A 26,626-nucleotide genomic window follows, 5' to 3' on the forward strand; every position below is an offset into this window, starting at 1 on the left:
TGGTGGAAATAACACAAACTAATGTGCTTAATGAAAATGCATTAATGAGTTTCCAAGTAATATCGCCGAAAGTAATTAACATACTCATAAATGAAGGAAAAGCAAGAGGGAGGCAAACTTTAACTGAAAAAAAATGGGTAAAGTCCCTTATAATGAGCGTGGAGAACTGCATTTTACAATGCTCTAAATTAGTTACTGAGAAATTACATTCATCTACAACAAAGTGATCAAAGGGCAGAAAAATAATGAGATTAAACAACACGGGGCTGGGAATGTTCAAGAGGACAAACATACATTGGGCTGGTTCTTAAAGTCTGGTACCAGCACAGAGACTACTGATGTACATTTGACTATACAAACAGTTCTTCCAGGTGAAGCACCGTGTGCTGTATCTCTTGCATTTGCCCACAGCAAAACTGGAAAAATGTCACACTATATGAAGAGTTTCCTACACTGCTTTTTTGGTTATACTTTGCCAACTCATCTACTTCAGTGTTTTATGTTTGGTAATTCATTTTGTGTGCGTGCACGTGTGTGTTGTTACATATTAAAACTGGTTAAGAAATTGGTTGAATAGGTTAGAAATTGGGCAGACCACTGTTTTCAAGACAGGCACATTACTGTTAATGACTTTCCAATCATTCCAATATATTTTCACACAAATGAATATATACTCTTCAAATTTGCTGGGGAGTGGATGCGGTTGAAGCTTGTGTCTATAGCAATACTGGCAAAAGATTCAAACAGCAAAACCAGCAGCTCTCTCTCTGACGAATTTCATTATGGGGACCTCAGGCCTCCTACATCCCATTTTTTACCCATTTTCACCACTTATGCTCGGCAATGACAGAACTGATCATCCTGTCTTCTGCTCTCCTTCACCTGCCACTGGGAAACCAAGATCGACTGGTTTCACTTCATCTGCTGAAAGCCAAAGGCTGCAAGTCTAGGGGACACAGGTGCAAGTCGGACAGCTTAACAAAGTGTTCATCCTGAGCGTCCTTCGGTTTCAAAAGTCAGTAAGCCATCAAGGAGGTGGAAGTCAATTCTCATCTAGCCACCACTACCACCCAGCCTGGGTTTTACACAGGCTGCTCAATGAAACAATCCCCTTAAGTAAGTACCAAATTTACTCCTGCTGTTGAAGAAGAGAAAATACTTTAGTAAACCTCCTACATTAAAACTGTAGACCTGATTTCTAGCCTGTTTAGTTTCAGCCCCACCCATCCAATGGTCTTTTCTTTCTGTTACATTATAAAAATGTCTGCTATCAAAACTCTTTCAAGTATGGAGTTGCAGAAGATAGTAAATTCACCTCTTCACCTTCTGTAGGACAAACAAAGTAGTGTAAACAAGGCAGACTTCCATCATTCAAGTCAACTTTCAAAGTGTTCACACATGGATGGGCACTAGATTGGTTTAAAAATGAATTAAGTTTTATATTTACCACCTTTGTAAGGACTGGAAACAATGACAACCTCTTCGCCTCTCTGCCCTCTGCGCCTTCCACAATCTATTCTACCTCCAGCGTTGCCGACGCTGGGCTGGGGAGGCTCTTTGGCTCCTTGAATGCTGCTCAAAGGCCAGCAGGGAGGGAACTGATTTAAAAAATAATCACCTTGATCTCTTTCCATTAGTCAAGCTTTGCATTTGATTCCCCTGTTTGAAGACATAGATGGAGACTTAATGGGAGCTGGCTCTGAGCCATGCTGAAGTTTTTCTTCCTTCTCCTCCAATGCTCTCTAGTCTCAGTGTCCATTCCTGTCCTTGGCTAAGGGCCTACAAAGTCCATCCAATTTGCTGAACTTGAAACTTCAAGGACATTTCTCTTCGTGATGCAGACTCCTAGCTTTGCAGTCCCTGCATGCTATGGACTGTGTTGTCTTACTTGACCCTTGTGCAGGCGCTATGCTCTGCTTTATGTTTTATTCATATACCCCCAATATGGCAAATGATCTGAACCCAGCGGAAAATGCAGCCCAAGTGTGAAGAAAACACATTCAGAAATAACCTTGCTCCTTTTCAAAACTCTCCATGCTCAGGATTTCATGTGTGGGCTTGGATCCTCCTTTTGCTTTGCTCCTTTGGTTTAGCACCTCCTTTCTTTCTCTTCCCCTATGACCTTGATATTAAGAGCAGAAAAGCCCTTTCACTTCAGTCTGTGCCACATGCTTCCTTGCACTGTTGACTTTTGATCTTGTCAGTATCTGAAAATAGTACTTTTTCCCCCAAGGCTCTCTTAATTTCTCTCCTTCTAGGCTAAAAAGTATCTTCGTTTACTCATTACAAAACCCTTGCATCATGGTCAGTTGCTTACAGACATGCACTCTCCAGTTTCTTATACATTATTTAATTCTGTTTGCAGGAAAGCTGCTATTCAAAATGAAGCTGTGCAGTGTCATATTGATCTGCTCTTCAGATGATTCACATGTTGTTTAAAACCATACTAATGGTTCACTATTTTTTGCCTTTTTTATTTTCCTTTGACTGTTCTGAGGAGCTTAAGAAACTATTCTTGCGCAAGGCTATATATTTAATTTTCTTAAGACATCAATAAAACAGTGGGTTCTGAAGCAGTTTATAAAGCTTATAAGGCTTATTTTTACACTGAGTTTTTTAGACTGCCTTCCAAGTATACACTGCCAGCTGAAGTAATCTCCCAGTTTTAGACAACCCTATTGTAAAAGTGCTGTCAGGTCAAGGGGATTCATCTTCTTCTGTCCTTCAAACAGATAATAACCACAAAGCACCCACATTTCCACACTTTTAGTCACATACATTGTCTTGTCAGGATAAGCAGTCTTCTTGCCTCTCAAATTGCATATATTACAAGGCCCATCCATTATCTAAAAACCTACTTCGTGGATCCACTTCATTTCTCCGCCTCCCAACTCAAGTCATATCTCAGAAGGAGACAGAAAGTGTAATACTCTCTTGCCTAATACCTAATGACTTGCTCCCTGTCACACAGAAATTTGCCACAGGGGCTTGATTGAGAACTGCAGTCATGCCGTTATTTTCCTAAACAGCCATTCCAAAAACATAACTCTCCCTGAATGTATACCCATGTATATTCACAAGAATGGGCTTATAACTCAGCCAGTCTGGCAGATGCAGATTGTTTTAACATGAGTAATAAAAGATTCCTATTTGTCTGTTTATGATAGTCCTGGAATACAGAACTTTACTGCCTCTTTACAGATCGATAAAGGGTCAAAAATCTCAACCAGATTGAAGTTGATGAGAAGACACCCACGGATTTAAGTGACACCAGCATTCCTTGTTGAGGCTGCACCCTTCAGTATCAATGATGCAAGTAAGCACACAGGCAGAAGAGCTCAGGAGTTGATGCCATAAATCATTAGGAGTTTGATGGTCCCTCCTTGCTTTAATGCTTTCTAATGGTGCAGTAGACGTGTTCAGTGCAATCAGGTAATGGCATGTACAGCTCAGATGGTTTGAGACCTGTTTTGCATATGAAGTGGAATAAAAGTATCTTTGTAATATTTTAACCGTTTGGGATGAATTATTCAAAAAATTCCCAGAAAACACAGCAGGTGGAGAGCAAGAAGAAAACTGTGAGAAAATACTTTTGCCATCTTCAGAGACCAGCTGTAGCAAGACACCCCACGGACTCCACGTGCATGGGCAGCTAACTGGTGAAATCAGGGTAAGTCACCGTGAACCAGAAATATGCCCTCCACAATGCCTCTGAAAACACACTGAACTCTGGACAGAGCTGGGCACATCACACTTGAGCTAGAAGAAAGAATGAAAGGTAAGAAGAAAGCAAAATGTTGCTGGTAAAGATAAGATGCATGTCCATGAAAGGAGGTGGTAGATGCCCCAGAGGATGTCCGGTGTGTTGCTTGTCTCACTGGTGGCACAGTCCAGGACTGTATCATGCACCAGGCCTGGTTAAATTCCAATAGCTCCACTGGGGTGGATAACAGGACAACGATGCCCTGTTTGGGATGAAAAACAATTAAAAACACAAGAGGATGTGGCCTTGAAATTCTACACCAAGGAACAAAACCCTGAAAGGTAAATGCAATTTTTGGTGTCACATAACTTGGAGCATGTGATCATGTTACTTTATTGTTATTTTAATATAGTACTTCTGTTAAGACCTGCTGGAATGACAGAGAGGTTCCCCTCCAGAGTGACGGAACAGAATGACAGAATATCCTGTGTTGGAAAGGACCCATCAGGATTATGAAGTTCAACTCCTGGCTCCACATGGGACTACTCAAAAATCTCAGTGTCCCATCCAAAACCCCAGCACAATAGTCAAAGAAAAATATTCAGCCCACGCAGTAATTTGAGGGAGAATGGCAGCTCCTTGTAGCTCTCAATGGGGGAAAAAAGAGAGAGCAAGGTCATGAGGTGAGTATTAAACATGCATACAACAACAGACAACTGAGCAATTGCAGTGATGATATTTTGTACGTTAATGTTTTTTTTTGTTTGATTTTGCTTTTGTTTTGAAAGTACCAACCCCAGATTCAGATGGCTTCACTCCTGGCAAAAGTGGATACAGTGCTTCCTATTCTCCAGTTACTGAGCACTCCAAAAAAAAATTGTCTGCCTGGTCCAAGAGGGGACTGCTATTGTCTGAAAAGGCATGAGTTTGCTCAGTACTGCTATGAAGGTTATCTTTTGCTCACCTGCACTTCTACAGCAGACCCCTGAAACATCCCTTTCAAAACACATGGCTTAAGCAATGGCTTGTGTGCTTCTGTAATTCCCCACTGTCATACAAAGAATAAGAAAGGAAATATCCAAAAAGCTCTCATTTCTTGGCATAACCCAAAAGAGGCCATGTTGCACTTTTTCCATGGCTGCATTTCACAAGTCACTTTATAGACAATAGCAGATTAATTATAACCACGGGCTTAGCAAATCCCCATGACAAGACATCCTTATTGTGGTAGAGACAGCGTGCACTGAAATGATAGGGAGGAAATCTACTACTTTCCTACATAAAAGTCTCTTGGTGGGGTGGTTACAAGTGCAAGCTAGCAGGGCTGCTCTCACTGAGCTGTGCTGTGTATGCCAAGGGCCTGAGTGTGACTTTGCAATGTCATCTGTGGCAAGGGCTTGAGTGACAGCAGGGACAGGGGAAGAGAGGGGCATCTCTGCTCCATTTGGGGTGTATTCAGCTGGCCAACACTATGGATGCTTTGCTAAAGTGAGGCCATGAGAATTAGAGCTAAGAAATGAGACTGGAAAAATCAAAATGAAGACTTTAATGAAGGACATTTATCAAGACATCTCTCTGTGGTAGCATTATTTAGATGTTGCTCTGTACCAAGAGATGGAATGGAAGACTGTTGGTCTCTCCTGAGCTTGAATCTTCCCCCATTCAAGACAACACTTCTCTTAGCTGAAGATCTCCCAACTTACATTACAAGACAAATGCCATCAGAAATCAGAAGAAAAATCTGCTTAAAAACAGTGAGATTTTCTTCAAAGCAAATCCCACGGGCAGTGCCCACCTTAAACTTGAGTAAACAGTGAAGCAATGCTCATTTGCTGCATTCACTGCTATTGTTTGTGATTTACTATTCACTCTTTGCTGCCTGCATTTCCCTGACTTGCTGAGAGCATCACTGAAGTCAGCTGCCCATGCCTGCGCTGGGAGGGAATGGCACCTGCAGACCTCTTCCCTCAGCACACCTCCTTTCCAGGGGCTACTTTGTTATATTCTTCTCTCCTTGTTAAAACATTGTCCGTACTGTGAAAACTGAGGAACAGAAAACTAAGGGCATATGTGAATGGTGATCACTCAGCCCCAGATAGATCCTCCTGGCCATGCATAAAACAGGTACCATCTGCTCTCTGTCTGCTTGCCTCATCCTCTACAATTTCCAGACATGCAGCCAGTGTCTTACAGAGATTGCTTTTCTTCTGTAGCCATCAACAAATCCACAAACTGGCCTCTCCCAAGCACTAAACTATGTAGAAATCCTTAGGCAAAAAGCAAAACAAAACAGAACAAAACAAAAAAAAACACCACCAACAAGCGATCACATGATTGTAAAATAGATAAAAATAGATATGAAGAAGGAAACTTTTGGACACTTCCTGATTTCCTGAGTACTCGACACTGAAACATGACAAAGCTTCTTTATGTTTAGGCTTTGATATTCAGCAATTGTGATATATAGTTAAATTAAAAAACAAGAACAAACAAACAAAAAAAAAATAAAGATAAAACCCTCAACCTCTGCACAAATGCAATATAAATGTTGCAACCTCCAAACATGGAAATAACAGGTGGAGAGCACCTTTTATTCCACTGTTCTGAAAAATACTCATTTTTTTGCATATCCTTTTTTGGATTCTCTGTTAAGGCCACTTTTACCAGGAACTGCCCGCCTCAAAACATTGCTGAAGAAGTATTCAAATTCAGCATTTAAAACTGACTAAAAGACAGAAAACTCATATTTTTGGCTCCCAGATTCACTTAGAGAAAACATTTCACAAAAACGTATCACCCATCCACTGTCACATTGCACGTATATGTGTTTGGGGAAGGCCAGGGACTTATGGATCTTTTTGGAATGGAATATTCTTATACTGCATTTCAGTATTCAGTGGTTTCTACTTTTTAATGAGAACACTGATATGCACGGAAGTTATTACGTTTTTATTGAATGTTATGGTTTACATTGGTTGACATAGGCTTGGAATTCCACTCTGTAAAATAATCCTTTTGTGTTTCTATTCCTTCCTTTTTTTAAAGCTTCGTGTGAGAGCAGGAAATATCTGGATTCTTTTGAAAAGAGAAGCCTCCGTTCTCTCCCATCTCTATTCAACCCCTCTCAACCAGGATTCAAAACTGTTTCCATTCACTGCTTGTTTTACTCTGAGCTTAGCAGGTCCCAGCTCCAGGCACCAAAGACAATAGCACCAAAGACAGGGCCCTCCTCCCAGCCAGGTCAGGGCTGAAATGCTTTACCAGGACGGTGCATATGTGAAATTTACTTTGTTGTTGCTTCTCTTAGTTAAAAAAAAAAAAAAAAAAGGGTTTTTGAGGTCTGTTAATACTTCCATCAGTACCAAATTCAAAGGACATTTATGAGTTCATCGAGTTCATTGGATAATGTGTGTGAAGTGTCCAAAGAAGCTTAATTCCTCCCTTCCCTCCCCTGAGCAAACCCACAAACAATCTGGCAGCTCTCATCTTTGGTTTTGAAACAATGGTTTCCACTGAAGCTTTGAAAGAAAACTAATCCCGCATATTTTCCACCTTCCTTAGCTGTTCTAAAACCTTATTTCAACACATACGACACGTCCGACGTGTCCTTTAAAAAGAAAAGCATCCTCTAACATAGAACGAAATCAAACCTCTACTTTTCCTTCTTTTTACCTTTCCACGTGGTCAACGTTGCCTGCCACGCCGACCCCTCCGATGGTATAAATCTTCCCGTCGTACACCAGACTGTTATGTCGACACCTGGGGACTGTCATTCGGGACACGAGGTTCCAGTTATCGAGCAAGGACATGTAACACCAGACATCAGCAAGTGTGACACCCGACTCCATGCCGCCTGGCACCAACATGTGGGTGAGGGGAAGAAAAAGGGGAGAAGCACATGAGCCCCTGGAACGGCAGCAGCTTGGCACACAGCAATCAAAGCCAGTTACAAAGTAAAAACTCTTCAAATGACATTTGACTAATTAAAATAAATCACCCTCAATACCGAGCATCTGTTCTGATGATGCATATCTGTGTCATTTATTCATGCGTCCCAAAGGCTGTTTTTTTTTTTTTTTTTCATTAGATGACATGAAGAAATCAAGATGTCAGACTTCAAGGGACAAGTACGTAAGGGGATAGACCCTTTCCAGTGTTCATAAATAACTTCCAGTCTATTAAATTACTGCAACACTTGCAAGAAGGTGATATGAGGCAGAGCCTATCTTGGATGCAAGACACAGTCCAGAATGAAATCTAAATGCTTCATACAGAGATGGATCGAAGCGACATATACATGGGTAGAACAGATTCAGTGCTTGCACTGCAGGCTTAATGCCTGATTTTCAAGGACAAAATTCTTATTTATTTTCATTTGCTGATAAATGGAAGAACCAGCTGTACTGTTCCTGCAAAACAGTTTAAGATGCTCAGGTGAAATCACAGGATTATAAAATGGTTTGAGTTGAAAGGGACTTAAAAGACCATTTAGTTCCAACCCTCTGCCGTGAGCAGGGCTGCCACCCACCAGATCAGGCTGCCCAGATCCCACCCAACCTGGCCCTGAAGGCCTCCTGGGCCGCCTGTGTCAGGACCTCATTGCTCACATAGTGGAGAATTTCTTCCTTATATTCAATCTAAATCTCCTCTCTTTCAGTTTAAAGCCATCATCCCTTACCCTTTCACCTCACTTCCTGATCAAGAGTCTCTCCCTGACTTTTTCCTTTAGGCACTGGAATGCCACAATGATATACCCTTAGAGCCTTCTCCAGGCTAAGCAACCCCAGCTCCCTCAACCTGTCTCCATAGCAGAGGTGCTCCAGTTCTCTGAACATCCCTGTGGACGTCCTCTGGCCCCACTCCAACAGCTCCATGTCTTTCTTGTGCTGAACACAGCACTGCAGGTAGAGCCTCACTCACTTCTTTTGATGCAGTCCAGGATATAGTTGGCTTTCTTAGTATTTATATTGGTTTTCTGAAATATTTGTATTGGTAATCGTCAAACTTTTTCTTACAGTAGCTGCCAATGGAGCTACTTATTTCATGCCTCACCATCCCCATTTTGGAGAACAAGCAGGTAAAATGATTTATGTGAGACCACACTAGGAGTCTGTGGTGGAGCCAGGGAAAGAAACAAGTCTCTCAGTTCTGTGTTTTAATGACAAACCCAGGCTTTCTCCTTGCTATTTCACTTTCCAAACCTATGCTATGCAGTGTGGAGTCCAGTACTTTGAGCTTGCAGGAATTCATTCCCATTTCTGTTGGTTCCCCTTCCTTTTTTCCTGTGTCTTGTAAATTTGAGCAAAGCAAAACACCACTGACACTGTGCTGGGTTTCCAGCCATGCAGGACTTCCAGCTCTCCTATTTTATCCATCCACCAATTCATTCAACCACATTCAAGGGAGAGAGCTGAAATCAGCTTTGAATTCTGGACACAATGGCTTTTGCCATTTTGTAAGGCACAGTCTGAAATACCTCCACCTATTGGAAAGTGCTCCAGCTAAGAATAACCACAAGTCAGCATTTCACAAAAGCCACCATAGAAGGCTTTTGCTCCAGCACCAAAAAAGAGTGTGGGCAGAAAAATCTCAAAAAATAATTTCCAATCAATCCTTAGGATGTCTATGCAGTATTAATGGAACTGAACACCACAGACAGCAATTTACTGCAGAAGATGTAGTGAAGTGACACCAGAAGGGAAAGGCAACAGCTGTAACCTCTTATTGGTACTGCCTGGTGCATCTGTGCTCCCAGCTCCATTTTCAGATCCCATATACCTGCACCTCCCTGGCCAGGCTCCTTCCTTCATCCCCAAACCTCCACACTGCTGCCACCAGAGCAAACCGTAGCCTGCTGGGAATTGCTTTTCACCCTCCAGCCAAGCAGAGGTACCACAGCACCGCAAATAACCAGACACTGAGATGCTACGGGCACAGAGCAGACAGCTACTTTGGGAGTTAAAGCCTTTTAAGGAGCGTGGTCTCAGTTTCATTGAAACTAAGAAGATTATAGGGCTAGTAACTACTGTCAAAAGAGAGGTTTCAACAACAAGTACAAGAAATGAATGCCCCTGTAAGCAAATACTGTAAGTGTAGGTCACATATTCAGCAGTTCAGCCTGTCTGTCTCAAATTCCATAACCCACCATTTAGACTCAACTACAGCCAATATTTTAAATTGTGTTACTATGGCAGTGGAACCTCTTTGCATGCTTGATGGTTGTCAGGCCTATTTTCTTGATGTCGCAACAGCAAAATATTGCTGTTGACTGCTTTGAGAGAATGCTAACGTGGCGGAGAAATGAAGAATGATAAAAGGATGGAAATCCCCTTTCCCAACCTCTCTCTCACTTGTCTTTTTTCATTTTATTCCCCAGGAACAGTGTATCCTTTGCTCGTGCTGTGTTGTGTGGAGGAAGCTTTTCTCCCAGCCCCAAATATTTGCTGCTCACCTGAAAGATAAATGTTGTCTCCAGCGCTGACCACGCTGAAAAATTCCCGATCATAGAAGGGCAGGCTGGCCAAAGGGTACCACTTGTTGTTTTGAGGATTTAAGCAAGTGACTGCTGTTAAAGCTCGTTGGTTCATGCCAATCATCTGACGGCCTCCAACTAAGACTATCACCTCTGCTACACCTACGATTCAAAAAGCAGAAGGGCATTATAAAAAAGTGATATTTCTCTGCTAGGCAGGAGCCTATAAAAATACCCAGCAGTTGTAACATATTGTAAATACATCTGTCTTAGTGCAATCAAACCAGGAAGAGTGTGAAAAAATGGACAACTTGTGGGGAGAGTGGTGGGTGAGCATGGGGAGGCGTTGCTGGGGAGGCAGCTCATCATCTGGACAAAATTCTAAAGGGGAAAGAAGTAAAAAAGTTCTTCCCATGTAAAGAGGTCTGGTGATTTCACCAGTCTTTGGGTGAGACCCACGCGTATCAAATCTTTGTTCCACTGAAGAAAATGAGAATTTTCTCAAGGATCGTGATACCACTGGAGCTTGACCATTATCCAGATAAAGTATGTTTGGACTTGAAGCTAAAGAAGGCTGTTCTTCCACAGCAGATTTAGCCTATGGCTACTTCTCTTGGTCCTGACTTTCTTTCTTCATGTACTTCCTTGAATAATTTTCAAGGGTCTTTTTTTGTGCTTTTCCTAGAGAAACCAGGTTTTCTATATGCAAATAACATTTATCCAAGCCCGTGATGGGGGGTCTTAATGGACCAAGTGCTAGGAAACATGACAGAAAGAGCTTCTGCTCCATTACAGTTATTAACTGAGATTTATCTGTGCTTGAACAGCTTCCCCAAGCCCATAGCACATAAGGTGTAGAGCAAGCCAAGTTCTTTGCTGGGGCAAATGGACAAAACTTTTGCAGGCCAAATCTCAATGTTTTTTTGCTTCCATTTGACTCCTAGCCAGAAGCACATCAAATCTGATCCACAAGGTTCTTCAGACTTGTCACTGCAGTGGACTGCAACTACGGGTCTCAGTTTAATCTCTGGACCGTTTTCTGCCTCAACCCCTCAAGTGCCAAGTGCTGGGGTAATTTGGATTTAGTGCTTAGCAAGGACTGTTGAAATTGTAAAGCTCAGTGCAATCTGTTGCCAGGAAGGGCAGGCTCAGAAGCGGGAGCATGAACTGGAAGGGGCTGCCACTTCAGGAGCCGTGCTTGTGGCCAGAGCCATTGCTGTGATCTGTTATTATGCCCAGCTCAGAGACAAGTGCGTCCAGGTGCCCAGAAGTGAGGCTGACAGCCAGAGATCAGGAGCTCCAGCACTGAGCAATTCTTCAGAGAAATGGATTATCACTGTTTTTCATTAGCTCTTTAAAATATATATATTTTTGTCATTCGAACAAGGTTACTCTCTTACAAGTTATTAAGTGAGAGTGCTGTAGAGTTTTAAATAAATATTTTTCAGTAATAAGAGATCATTATTTTTGCAACATACCAGAAAATCTAATCACCTGTGCACAACATAACTTGATTATAATCAATGACCTCGAGAGGGCATGTGACATGCTGCAGTGAGTCCACAAAGGATGTTTAGAGATCCTTTGTGCCTACGTGAATGCCGTTGATATGCAAAATAACACGATTCTATATAATTAGGCTCTGACCTAAAAAACTATAATCACCCTCTCTTACCCTGTGAGAATCACTTTTCCCTCATCAACAAGCTTCTGGAAATGGTTCATATTACACCTACAATTTTATATACATAAAATAAGCACTTTTCAAAAATCCCTTCAAACATCACACCATTAGTCGTCTTCAGTCAAAGACTTTTTAGGGTAGATTGTTATTGAAAGTCCTCTACACTTCATCCTTCTGAAAGGTGCCTTGATGAGAGCCTCCAGAAGCAGCAAATGATGCAGTTTGATGTGCCATCTCAGCGCCATTACCCCTTGTCCTGTCACAGCAACCCAGCTACAGAGTCATTCCCCTTCCTTCTTGCAGCCCCCCTTCAGATGCTGGCAGGCCGCTCTCACGTCACCCCGCAGCCTTCTCTTCTCCAGGCTGCACAGCCCCAGCTCTCTCAGTCCTCATGGGCAGGCATTCCATCCCTAGGATATTTCTAACATTAACATGACCCAGGCTGTGCATTCCTCAGATGAGAAACTTTTTGAAGCGCTACTATTCTCCCTAGATTTTTAAATGGGTTTTTGAAAAGGGAATTTATCCCATGTATCCATTTATTCTGCAGGCAATAAACTGCCTGAACTGGTACTGCAGGAATGCAAGGATACGTTTACACAGGGCTGTGAAAGCGAGGCTATATTATGAATATTAATCAACTGCTCCTTGCAAGAGTTTGAATGGCAAAGAAACAAATATTATCATTCACTTCTTCCTGCAGCCAGAGAAACTGAGGCACGGAGGGTTTGATGAGAGGACAGTGAGGGAGCATCACACTGAGCCTCACTGTCTCTGGCAGAGCTCACAATTCCTACACTAATCATAGATTCAAAGAGTCACGGAATGGTTTGGGTCGGAAGGGACCTCAAACATCATCCAGGCCCAAACCCCTGTCATGGGCTGGGTTGCCAGCCACTACATCAGGCAACAGCGCAGGTTGTCCAGGGCCTACCCATGGCCTTGAGCACCTCCAGGCTCAGGGCACACTGAGCTCTCGGGGCAGCAGTACCAGTGCCTTACTGCCCTTTCAGTGAACAATTTCTCTAATTTAATCTTAATCTCCACTCTATGAATTTAAAATCTTTTCCCTTTGTCCTATCACTATCTACCCACGTAAAAAGTTGTTTTCCCTCCTGCTTATATGCTCCCTATTAAATCCAGTTTCAGGAAGGTACGCCTAAACTCCTCTCTTGGGCCACTGGGAGAGGCTTGTGCACGCCTGAGCCAAGCAGAATTGAAAATGGAGCTTAACATGAACTTGGCAAAGCCAAGCTCATACTGGAAGGAGCCAAGGTCAGTGCCCCATCCCTGGGCATGCTCTGACTGTGCCTGTATGTGAGCTGATGCCGCTGAAGGAAAATTTTGCTGTACCTGCAGAGAGCCTGGGCCGGGTCCTCGGCGTCTGCATCTCTTGCCGGGCGTGCGGCAGCATGTGATAACGCTTGGCTTCGTTCACCAGATCCCGGCAGGCCTCCGAAGACTTTATCAGCTCCTCATTGTCAACAACGTTTAGCAGATAGCTGGGATGGATGAACGGGAGACGCACCACCGCCAGCAGCTCCGCGGCGTACTGCAAAGGGGGAAAAAATAACAATGCACTGCAGCCTTTGTTCAGCTGCTCTGCATCTCCCCCTCTGTCGTTGCAAAACATCCCTTGTCACCCAACCTGGAGACATGTTACCCTTGGATCTGTTCTGGGGACATGGATTTTGCACTGGTGTGTGGTGCCCAGGTAGGACAGAGGTGATGCGGCCTTTGCTGCTCTATTATCAGGGCTGGATTTGGTCCCAGAGGGAATGAAAACAACCCTCAAAAGGTGGCAACTCGTGTTGTATAGCTGTACAGAGGGCTTTGGGAATAAAAACTTGCTCTGAACACATGCTGAATGTAACACCTTATGCACTGGAGACATGTAGTAAGCTTTCTGAATTAACCTTGAAACACAGGAGTGATCGTTACAGCGCAAATAAAAAAGGAAGAAAAAAAGAAAAAAGACTTTCTTGGCATCGTGGATGTGAAACAAAAGCTGGCAAATAGTGTGGATTTTAACTACCACTATGGAAGACAGTGAAAACACCACACAATTGGCTAAACATCTTTTAATTAATAAGGTTTATTTGTTGGGGAAACAAATAATGTACTTCTAGATTTTGGAGAAGTCGGACTCCAGAGGGTGCTATACAAATACTGACAGAAAGTTTCATCTTCTAAATAAATACATTAAACCTTGCAGGGCAAAGGACATCCGAGCAAATGAAGCTGTCTGTCACTGAATGTGGCATAAAGGAGAACAAACCCCCAAGAGAGAAAGCTGCGATTGAAAAACCAAGAGCCCATCCCCCAGATTATTATTTTTATATATAAAGCACTTCTATTATAACACACCACGGAGTACAGTGAGAGGTTGAATGGGAAAATGTGGTCCTTGAGAAGAAACACACACAAACAGGATTGCGAGCTAAGGGTTCACAGCAAGAAAAGATAATCTCTTGTAATAGATAGGTGTAAAAATGTGGCCTCCAAAGACTGAGGTCAGGATGCAAACAAATATTCCTGAGGCCCATGAAAACAGTCCTGAGACACGCTGGGCACTGGCAGCATCTGCTGGCCTGCACATGCCTCTGCTCTTCCAGAAGCTCCCTGGCTCTGGCAGATTTTTAAGCAGCAGGACTGGCCCACACACATGAAAGCCAAGTCACAGCAGCAGCAGGGGCAGGGACAGAGTAAGGTCGTTGAGAGATAGGAGAGCTGCAGCCAGCTAATGGGCTCCTCCTTGGGGATGGCCAGGCAGGTGAAGACACAGTGATGACTGGGACCACTTCCAGGGCATCCCCTTTCCCTACTCAAATTGAAAAAGCAGGTTTCATTTGGGAAGAAAACAGATTTTTTTCCTTCCAGTGGCAATGAATTCACACTGCTTCCTTGCCTGAGAGCCACATCAGCCTGGTACAAGCTCAATTAGAGCCAGCACTTTACCCCCCGCAGTGAGCTGAACCCTACCCGAGCCAGTGGGGACATGGCAGTGAGGAGATGACTGGGGTCACAGGCTGAACGGGGACAGCAATTTTACCTAGAGCACAATGGGTTTAGGTCTAGCTACCCTGCTGCTGTTTGGTTCCAGAGAAGTGACGCAAAAGTCAAGGGAAAATGACAGTGTTTTGCTTCTGAAACAAATCCCCAGTGACGGGTGACCATGTGGCTCCTCACTGTGCCTCCAGAATGGCATAGGACCATGTGGACAGGGCTGAATAAGGCTTAGGATCACTCCATCAGCCCGGAAACCAGGAAAAAAGAGGCTCCTCTCTTTTCCCTTGCTGAAATCCACGCCTACAGAGCTTTCTTAGGAGGTGAATTGGCTTCTCCCCTTCCCCAGAGTGACAAATGTCAGGCACGTGGCTGCAGATACCATAATGCCCTTAAGCAGTAGCTTGTATGAGACGGAGCAGTGGACATATGGCAGTGGGTGGCAAAGCTCTGATTTCAGGAAGTGCTTTTTTTAAGAAGGTTGGGGGCGTTTAACCTTACAAGGGAGCCAAGACGAAACGTGGAATCGGGACACAGGAATAATGCGGATAGCAAGTACACAGGGATGAGCCAGACAAGCCCCGGCGGGGAGGTTAATCCCCATCACAGGCTGCTTAGGAAGCAGAAAGAGCTGCTAAAGGGCAGTTTAAATAAAGTTGTGAAATATACACACCCGTAGCAGAGCAAGCAGCTTCCCTTGGTGCAGCAGCACATCTGAGAGCATGGCTGCACAAGGAGCAGCTGTACCACGAAGAAGGCATCGATGTGCACTGAATTAGGATGAGGGGTCCAGAATACACCAGGATGTCCCAGAATTTGGTTTACATTCATATATCTGGAAGGGAGCAGGGCTGGACGATTCCTAGCTGAGTTCCTTGCCCTGAGGCTTCCCAGTATAAATGGGGCATCACTGCTGCATTAGCATGGCGAGCTCTTCCTCTCGCTTGCCCACCTTTCTTTAATTAGATAAGTGAGAAAACGTGATTCTGTTTCTCTCTTTTATTCCCCACCCTTTTCTCTCCTCCTTTGTCTGAGCTCATGGCTTATTTTGAAGGGGAATAATAATTAGAACATGTTGCTCCCTTTCATCAGCTTGAAAGTTAATGCCACATATCAAAGCCCATGTCACTTTTCACTCTCCCCCCTGCACAAACAGCCAGAAAAAGCTCTGTATGCATGTGTGTGCATGCACGGCCACACGCAGCCATGATTCAGGCTCGTCCCCGATGGCATTAAGGGTACACATAATAACAGTGTTTTTTATCAAGAGATTTGAAGAGTATGTACCATCGTGCTGTCTTTAGAAGACAGGAGAGGCTTTTATACACCAATGTCTTTTTGCACCAGCTCTTTTAAGCACTATAGTCAAGGGTGAATTTCATTTAGCCTCACTGATTTAAGAACATTCAAGTGATTTAGGCAATCAGCAGCCTTTTTCTTTTGGATTCTCCCTTACAAGGCTTCCTAGCTCTGTCAGCTATGATTGTATTAAATATCCTGCTACTATTATCCTTTTCATTTAAGACTAGAATAAGCACTGTAACATATTTCAACCTTCTTACCATCTGTTATTCGCTCTCCATTTTTGTCTTTCCGTTGTTACTTATACAGCTATGGAATGTCTATGGTAGCTCCTGATGTTACTATTTCTCATTACAACAGCAGAATGTCTGCACAGTGCTCTTTGCCACATTCTGCAGACAACAACCTGTACTCCCTAAAGTTGCACTTCATGCCTGCTCATAAAGGATAGTTTCTTCTTGTAATGGGTTGCTGGACAAGCCAAGATAGTCCTTAGATCTTTGCTGGGAGTCACTTATGAGTGGTCTACAAGCTGCCTTGCACACCACAGAGAGACCACAGAGTCATTAAGGCTGGAAAAGACCACTAAGAGCATCTACTCCAGCCATCAACCCATCCCCACCATGACAAATGACTACATCTCTCAATGCGACATCTCCATAGCTCTTGAACACCTGCAGGGACAGGGACTCCACCAAATCCCTGGGCAGCTGTGCCAACACCTCAGGTCCTATGTAAAGAGATATAATTATGCAAGAACCTAATGAAATTATTGTATAAAATGCTAGCGAAGACCTTAAGCACTTTCATGGTATGGCTTTTTAGCATATCTCACACTGGATCGAGGGAGCTGTTCCAGTTTTGCAGAAAATCTAGTCCATAAATGCAGTGCTGATTAATGATTAAGCCAGACTCCTCTGTGGTCTGTTTATGGCCAGGCTGATCCTGCACAGGCTAGGGCACCACTACGACATGAGCAAAGGCCTTTTGGAAAATCACAGGGTACATGGTAGAGCAGTGACTTCAGGGAGAGGTTCTATGGCCTACCCCAAGGCACCTATTCCACTAATAGCAATTTCAGGAGCTGAACTGAAAGCAGGGTCTTCAACCAGAATGCAAGCACAAATGTGTTTCATAAAAAAAGGGAGAGAAAGATTTTTTAGAGTAAGATCTTATTTTTCATTAATTATCTAAACATTTTGTGGGTGAGATCCAGATGTGTAGGGTTTTGATGGGATCCAGAGCACCCTCTGCAAGTTCGCTGATGACACCAAGCTAAATGGTACAGTTGACAGAACAGCAGGAAGGAATGCCAACAAGAAAGACCAGCACAGGCTTGAAAAGTGGGCCCACATGAACCTAATGAAATTTAACAAGGCAGTCCCAGATGTGAGTACTGACTTGGAGAAGAACTCCTTTAGAGCAGCCCGGCCAAGAAGGAGTTGGGGGTCCTGATGGTCAAAAAGCTGGACATGAGCCAGCAGTGTGCTTTTGTAGCTCGGAAGACCAACAGTATCCTGGGCTGCATCAACAGAGGGGTGGCAGCAGCAGGGAGGGGAATTGTGAGGCGCCATCTGGAGTACAGTGTCCAGGTCTGGGCCCAGTACAGGAAGGATATGGAGCCACTGGTGGGGCCAGAGGGGGTGCCACAAAGATGATCAAAGGGCTGGAGTATCTCTCCTACAAAGAGAGGTTAGGGAGTTGGGCTTGTTTAGCTTGGAGAAGAGAAGGCTCTGTGGAGACCTCTTTGTGGCCTTCCAGTATTTGAAGGGAGCTTACAAGCAGGAGGCGGACTGACTCTGTACGTGGTCTGACAGTGATAGAACAGGGGAGGACAGCTTTAAACTAAAAGAGGGGAGATTTAGGTTAGATGTTAGGAAGAAAGTTTTTACTCAGAGGGTGGTGAGGCACTGGTACTGCTGCCAGAGAAGTTGTGGGTGCCCTATCCCTGGATGCCAGGCTGGACTGGGGCCCTGGGCAGCCTGATCTGGTAAGGGGCAACCCACAGCAGGAGGTTGGGACTGGATGATCTTTAAGGTCCTTCCAATGTAAGCCATTCTATTATTCTGTGATCCAGCTTCAGTTTCAGACTCCTAACTAGGTACATACATGCACATATTTACTTGTCAGCTAGACATGTAAACTCGTGTTATAGTTAAAAGTGATCTAGTCAAAACACTTAATGCAGTCCACAGAGCAATTGGAGCTGATACACCAGGGGAAGCAAAGTATCAATGTCCCCTCCTGACCTAAAGCTGTGAGTTCCTGGCAAAGGGACAGCATGCCTCAGACCATGCAACATTAATGTGTCTGCAACGACATACCAGCCGAAACTGGAGGGTGATTAATTTGCCTGAGTGGTGGGAATTTCGGTCCACATTTGCCCTGGGCACTGTGCTCAGGTCACAGTTACACTATGAGAAAGCCTATGTTATCTTGGGTCAGTGCTGACTGACAGGAATATAAAATCAACACAATTTGCTATAGCTTGAAATTGACCTTTTGGATGTTTAGGCACTCTGATAATCTTTCCATTCTCATACAGAAGCTACTCCCATCGTGGCAAGCTGGCCAGACTTAACCAAACTGGACTACGAAACAACTGAAGACTGATTTTATCCCTAGCTGGTAGTTTAAGTGGAGGCATTTACTTTGCTAAACTTTTTTGTGGCATTTCTCCTACTCATCATATAGGCATTACAAATGCTTGCCAAGCGGGCTTTATTCTGCTGTCTTGTAATTCTCAGTTACAAAACCCTTTCAGTATCACATTAAAAATAATCTTTTTCTTCTCAAATCTCTAATCCAGTACAATCCTCCCAGGTATTCTCTAGAAGGACTCTCCATGTGCTCCTGCACAGGCTTCAGCTACAACAATATACAGTTAGTTTTGAAAGGAAATAAGTTTACTGCTTCAGAGTCAGATTTCCTGCTCCTTAAGTCTTACAGCAGAAAGCTCTCAAGATTTTTAACATTTTTGAAGCAATGCCCAGGGAGGTTAAAATCATGTTTCCCCTATGCCTTATAACTCATCTGTCTCTCTTGCTTACTGTTCTTCCTACAAAGGTTCCTTTGTGCTATCTGCCTAAAGAAACATATTTAAGCCAGAAACGGAAATAAAGAACTTTGATTACTCATGTTAAGGTAGGGGTTTACTCCAATAAACTGCTGTTTCAGCTCTTTATGCATAAACTGAGAGAGCTTTGAAACTTTAGAAAGTACGAATGTATTCAATTCATCCGAGAGCGACTGAGGAGATTTACATTGTCCCAGAGGAGAATGGGTTCAGTGGGGACCTCCTTGAATGGAGAAGGCCATAAGGGATGGTCCTGAATCACAGAATGGCTCAGGTTGGAAGAAACCTTAAAGATCCCCTAGTTCCAACCCCCAGACTACTGGAGCAGCACCAGCTCCCTGCTGCACGAAACTTCTGATAAGGAGAGGGCACTCTATCTGCAAAAATAAATGGCAAAACCTTCAGATATGCTGATGTCATCCTCTGGCTCCCACCCTATGGTGGGGTAGTGAGCTGCCTAGCAGAATGGCTCCAGCCTGGTGGCCCAACTGGTTTGCCCTTCCCAGAAATAGCCCCTCTAGATTGTATTTTCATGGCAGTGCTGTGCTATTTGGCAATTAGCGTCTTCGCTTTGATACATCTAACCCCTGGGTATTACAACGGAATGCTCTGTTTCCAATAACCTCTTGCACATTTCATACATCTAAAGTCACATCCAATCCCAGCCTAAGCTCTCTGACGTGCTTGGTATTTATTAATCACCCGTACTGACTTCTTGGAATTGCATTGTTTCCTTCAGATTAAACCAACGGGTCTGGCAGCATGGCAGCTGACAGCCTCATAATATGCTGAGAGAACCATGTGGCAAAAAACCTGGTTTGCAGTGCTGGGCTCACATGGTGACTCGGCAGGGGAACGCCACCTGTATAGATCTGATGCCTAGCAAGAAGAAAGGAGCAGCCCCTCTGTCTTCCTGAAAGGAGGTTTCAACGTGACACCTCTGTGGCAGCACAGCTGACTTAACACTCTAATGTCATCAGTGCTGCATAAAGGGAACTGCTGTCCTCTTCTCCAAATGTTTGCAAAGCAGCATACAGGCAAGCATTTCTAGCAGTAATACAACGAGATTTTTTTTACACATCGCATTACAGAATCACAGAATGGCTTGTGTTGGAAGGGACCTCAAGGATCAAGTTCCAACACCATGCCACAGGCAGCGCTGCCAGCTGCTAGATCATGTACTACATCAGATTGCCCAGGGCCCCTTCCAACCTGGCTTTAAACACCTCCAGGGATGGAGCAGCCCACCTTCTCTGGGCAATCTGTTCCAGCACCTCACTGCATAGAACGATAGAATAGAATATCCTGAGTTGGAAGGGACCAACAAGGATAACTGAAGTCCAACTCCTGGCTCCACACAGGACAACCCAAAAATCAGACCATATACAGGAAGATAAATCATTAATCTACCACAGCTGGAGTTTACCTGGATAGTAAGGCTTTAAAACTCCTCCCTTTCACCATCTCACTGACTGAACTCTTCCAAACAAAAACTCTAAATTCCCCCTGAGGTCACTGCAATGGTAACTGGTATTTCCTACTCAAACGCCGGTGTATATATGTATATGCAGCCCAAGAGCATGCTGCCAACAATTCAGTGGCTGAAGCTTGTAAGAAACTTCCCCAAATCACATGAACTCCTGACTCACACAGCCCTACAACAAACTGATGCAAACACTCATACAGGAATTCTCTGAAACACTTCTTGGCTATGGCACAGAATGATTTTCTTTCTGGAGGTTCTTGTGCAGCACAAGGGAACACAGCTGAGCACCTGTGAGAAGCTTTGTGCATATGGATGTCTTTGCAAGGTCACTGCTTTAGCAAGAGTTGAAAACTAGTTTGTAAATACATTGGAAAATATGTTGGGAAAGCCACAGAAATGAAGAGATTGAGAGGTCTGGGGCCAGGGAGTTCCTTAAAACAACTGGGCATGATGGTGAAAGGGTTGATGGCTCGACTAAGTGATCTTAGTGGTCTTTTCCAACCTTAATAATTCTATGAACTTAAACTTATTAGAAATAATTTAGTAGGTTTTCATTGATGGGTATCTCTCTAAAAAAAAAAAAGTTAATAGATTAATTCAGGAGGAATTTAATGAACTGCAAACTCCGCCCACATATTCTTTGTGGATCTCCTCTGCTTTTTTATGCTGCTTCTTCCTCCTATGTATTTCTAAGTGCATGTTCCTATGCTGATTCTGCTCCTGCTGCTCCCTTTTCTTCTCCTTCTCTAAGCCTGTACGGGCTCTGAGTGTGTCTGACTGCCACTAGGAAAAGCTTCATTTAAATCTGAGCTCTTTGAGCAGCCTGTCCCTGTGAAATCACAGTGGTTACTGCTCATCCCTTGCGTTTTTCACTTTCAGAGAAATTGGAGCTTCTTGCACTTTCATTACGGCATCTTTTTGAATTCGTCTGCTCTTCCCACAAATGGATTTCAAAGCATTAGGGCAGTCTGGGCTTTTCAAAGGAGCCTAATTGAACTGCAATGGAGTGTTAGTGCCTAATTCACTTAGGCTCCCTTGGAAGTCATGCCATTCATACTTATTCCAACACTGCTCTTCTGAAACTTAATGCTCTTAAGTACATTGATTGATCAATTAATTTCCTATTATGATCAACTTAAGCGATCTGTACATGCTGGCATTATATATCAGTGTTTGAATAGATCATTACCTCCCTGTTACCACAGAATTGCACCCATTCCCTCTCTGATTTTTCCTAATCTTGGAGCATGTTGGTCTTCTGCATAACGCTGGAGCCTCTGTAAAATTTGCATGATGAATTATGCATTTCTTTTCTGAAAGAGTGGTCAGGCACTGGAATGGCCTGCCTAAGGAGGTGGTTGAGGCACCATCCCTAGCGCTGTTCAAGAAGCGTTTAGATGAGGTGCTAAAGGACTTAATTTAGTAGTTGGGTAGAGATAGTGATAGGAGGATGGTTGGACTAGATGATCTTATAGGTCCTTTCCAACCTTATGAACTTATGAACTTATGCTGCCATCTTAACACTTAACTGCCGACCAGGGATCTCCAATTTGCTCTCTCACAGATACCCACCTGCTTCTCCCCCACAGTTTCTTGTCTCCTGTCAATTCTTTTTAATTGTTAAAATACAGCTTATTGGCCTTTTTAACATTCTTGACATAAATTCTCTTCTCCTTCACCTTTTCTTACCCTCACTGCCACAGAGAACACTTTCATGCAGGCGTTGTGTCTGCTCAGACTGATCTGCATGGTATCAACTTCATCCCTAAGGTCCTAAAGCTGTCACACCCTCCTTGTGCCCTCCCAGACAACTCCTCTCCTGTGGACTTCAAACACTTACAGACATTTATCCCTCTTTAGCTGTCATTAGGCCAAGTCATGCATATTCACATCTTTTAATCTTTTTTTTCTCACATCAGTTCCTTCACTCTTTTAATCATTTGTGCTGCTCTTCTCAAAATTATCTCCAATTTGTCTACGCATCTCTGGTTCCTAGGCACCATGAAGATGCTGTTTAGACAAATCTACCTCTGAGGACACAAGTTCACAGAAGGCTTTGTAATGCCTTTATGGCTGAGACATTTCATTTTGCTGCTGGACATTGTGATTTTAAAAAGGGTTTAAAAGCAGGCACACAATTACATCCACGAAGAGTGCATCAAAAGGTGACTGCCAATGTGTGGAGCCTCCGCTCTGTCACTCATGGCTGCAGTAACTGCCACTCTTCCAGACATAAACTGCTCAGCTTGTTGAAATGTTTGTCCTCTCTTCACATCTTGTCCTTCCTTAGGGGGAGAGGGAAACCTCATGCAACTAGGCACCTTGTTTTCCTCGGCTTTCTGTTATTAATAGGCACGTTGGTGTGCTTTTTACATTGGAGATGATGGATAAAACTTTGAACTTGGAGCAGAAGGTGGGAAAGTTTCCAGAGAGCTTTAGTCTGTCTCTGCTCTGGGCAAACAGCAAATTGCAGCATATCCAGCACCTTTACATCTCCCCATCCCACACTGACTCTGGGCACAAGTGCAGCATTTCACACCTCTGCTGGTCATTAGCACTGGCGGACAATTACAGCTTGTTATCACAGAATCATAAAGGTTGGAAAAGACCTTCAAGATCATCTAGTCCAACCACCCATGCCCACTCACAGAATCATAAACATGGAAAAAAACACTAAGAGCATCTAGTCCAACCCCAACCCATCCCAGCATGCCCGCTAACCATGTCCTCAGATGCCACATCTCCACAGTTCTTAAACACCTCCAGGGATGGTGATTCCAACACCTCCCTGGGCAGCTTGTGCCAATGCTTGACCACGGATCTTCCCAGCAGCCTGTACAAAAGACATTGCTTCCCTTCAGCTTACAGGCCAAGAAGCAGGGGAAGAAAGGTTTAAAACCTGCCCAACTCCACATAGACAGTGGGGGGATGCATTCAGGTTCAGGCTGGGCCCAAGGAGCCCAGCAGAACCCTTTGCTGGTGTTTAGATGGCTCAGACCACATTAGTTTGTTTTCAGACAGTAAAGCCTCTATAACACTTTATATATATATATATTTTTTTTTTTTTGCATGAGTTTGCCACAGTTGTAACAAGCTTATCAAGGGGATAACTGCTAGGATAAACCCTACAATCTTGTCCATCAGTCAGGGACAGGAGTAAATAGAAAAATAGTAAATTCAGCTTTTCCAGATGTGTCAGCCAGCTGCAGGCCTTCTACACAGTGACAAGCAATCAGGAGGAATTCCTGCAACCAATGCTCTGTGTCTGCTGGCACAGGAAATTACCCAAGTATTCAGGACCTCACATCACAGGCTGCTGCTTTTGGTGAGACCGATTAGATGCGACTGCACTTTGAGCACCACTAAAATAGCTCCATAAACGCTACCATATGAGCCAGCGTGCTGCTCTGATGCACTGGATACAGCTATTTTTCCAAATCTTAGCTCAACACTTATGTCATTATCTGCACTGCTTCTCTGTCTTATGTAGCTGGATCAGCAACCTTTAAAGCACTGTTATTCTTTCTTTGTAAAAAGTCTAAGATGCTGTTTCTTTGCAACACTACAGAACGCTTTTCTTAATGCCATTAAGACCTCATATGAGGGAGATTTGCAGAATTAAAAGTCAGCCAGGGTGTAGCTTTTCAACTTGCTTTGCAAACAAACCCTGATTCCTTCCCTACTGCTGCCCCAAAGCCTGATGGTGAAAGACTAACAAAAGTAAAAAGAGTTAGATCTTCCCAAAGAAGAGTTTTTAGAAAGGTGCAGAAGCAGAAGGATGTATAACTCAGTGCCCTTCCATGAGAATGGGTGTGAAAATCTCCTTCAGAGAAGTCCTTTCAAGGGGAATGGGACAGGCAGTGACACAGAAGTTGCTGTAACAGGGTAGCTCACGGTGCTTTGGTGTGGGGAATGACCATGTCAGATTCTCATAAGGGATGTAGTCTCAGGTGAAGGCTCACACTCTGGTGTAATACAAAGCCACCACACTGAGCTCTGGAGGGCTGCCCTGGGGCAGAGCATGGTGGTTTAGACAGAGGGATGCTTCTCCAAGCCTCTCCACAGCAATGTTTCTGCTGAGTGAGGTCCTGCCTTTGACCTGTAGGTAAGGCAAAGACTTTCCACTGCTTAGAATCACAGAATCATAAAAGTTGAAAAAGACCACAGAAATCATCTAGTTCAACTGTCAAACCGTCTCACCATGCCCATTAATCAGTGTCACATCTCCATGTCTCTTGAGCATCTCCAGGGATGGTGAATCTAACATCTCCCTGGGTAGCCCGTTTTCGATGCCTCACCACTCTTTTGGAGAAGAAATTTTTCCTAATACCCAAACTGAGCCGCCCCGATACAACCATTACACCTTGTCCTACTGCTGTCACCTGAGAGAAGAGGCCACAACTTCCTTTCAGAGAGTTGTAGATAAGGTCACCCCTCAGCCCCCTCTTCTCCAGTGGAGAATTTCTCTTCTCCTCTTCTGCTCATGGCAGAAACCTGCCTTTGGGTGAATTGCTGTGCCCTAAAGAAGCTGTGAATGAGGCATTTGAATTGCCTATGTCTGAGCTATTAAGAATAAAAACCCTCTAACGTGACAGCAGAGCTTGGCCTGTCAGGTAAGAGCAGATGAGAGGTGTGAAGAAGGTGAAGGTCCTGGGAATCCAGGCCCTCACCTTCTTCACATCTCTCATCTGCCCTTACTTAATGACCATTGTCCTACCCAGGTGGGCTTTGGGCTGTTTTTGGCTAAAACTCTCCAGCAACCCTCCCCACAGGTCTCACCAGTTGGCTGCAGAAGCACAAACCCTACTGCTGCTTTGCTGTCCCCCACGTGCTTTGTTTCTGGCTCCAAAGAAAGAAAGAAAGAATTGACCGAATCCACCTCAACAAACTGTGAATAAAGTCAATACATGTATGCACAGCCCTCGCAAGAAAGTTGAGCCTGCATCTGCTGTTTCCATGGTTGCTCAGGCTGTAAAGCTTATGGGAGTTGGGCACTTCCTGACATGGTGGCCCTCGATGCACATCAAGCACAAATTTTCACTCATCATCTTTATCTGAAATAAGATTATTTAGATCTGTCTTTCTTCCAACCCACCCTCAGAGCTATTTGTTTCTGAGTTCTGAAAATGCAGAAGTCATTTTTGTAAAGATGGTATTTTTCTTGGTAAGTATGAGCTCCCACTTTTAGAAAATAAGTACCTATTTAACTAAGAGCTTTATAATAGATCAAGCAGTGCACTGAGTTAAAAAAAAAATCAACCAGAAACAACAGCTACCATCTGAAGAAACTCGTTTAGTGGTAGGATCAGACAGGAAAACAGTTATGTGCTCGGTATCTTTAACATTAATTTATTCAAGACCCTCATCTCTGGATAAATACGAATTAAAAATTAAAAGCTCTTGTAAAGGAATGCATGAAACCAAAGCACCACAGAGAAATTGGAGAAGCAAATAAAACTGCCAGTGTAAACTGCAGACGCTCTGCAGAAGATGGAGAGAAAGGAAGGAAACATGGAATTTAAATACAGAAACAACACAGAAAACCAACCCAACCACGACATGAAAGAGAGGAGGAGATGGTGGTGGTGAAGAAACCACCACTTAAAAAATAAATTCATAACATCACCGCAGCAGGGCGCAGGAGGAAATATTTTAACCATCAATTTTGAAAGCACAACCCAGACTGCCTGATGAGTGACACCTTCTGTTTGCACCAGGCAAACTGACTCCTGCTGCAAGGTTCTTGTGCTCCAGCCCCTGAGAATAATCCCCAAGCTTGCATTAGTTTTGGAGCTCAGAGCTGCATGGAGCTGACTGCTGTCATCAAATGTTAAGCAAGCTGTGAAACACTCCATAAAACCACATTTCTCAATGCCAGCAAGAGCCAAAAAGTGGTT

General features: G+C 43.8%; 1 protein-coding gene across 1 annotated transcript in view; it reads right to left on the reverse strand.

Moving 5' to 3' along the window:
- The window catches only part of KLHL29 (kelch like family member 29), a 393,606-nt gene that overhangs the window by 22,000 nt on the left and 344,980 nt on the right, over positions 1 to 26,626 (reverse strand). The window contains exons 9-11 of the mRNA XM_065730651.1: positions 13,213 to 13,411; positions 10,155 to 10,337; positions 7,376 to 7,556 (exon numbers count right to left, since the gene is read on the reverse strand). Coding sequence (XP_065586723.1) covers positions 7,376 to 7,556; positions 10,155 to 10,337; positions 13,213 to 13,411 — 563 coding nt within the window. The remainder of the gene's footprint in view (positions 1 to 7,375; positions 7,557 to 10,154; positions 10,338 to 13,212; positions 13,412 to 26,626) is intronic.

The sequence above is a fragment of the Cyrtonyx montezumae genome, unplaced genomic scaffold (assembly GCF_038088225.1).
Source record: "Cyrtonyx montezumae isolate F1298 unplaced genomic scaffold, pur_monq_1.0 scaffold_13, whole genome shotgun sequence".
Classification (NCBI taxonomy): Eukaryota; Metazoa; Chordata; class Aves; order Galliformes; family Odontophoridae; genus Cyrtonyx; species Cyrtonyx montezumae.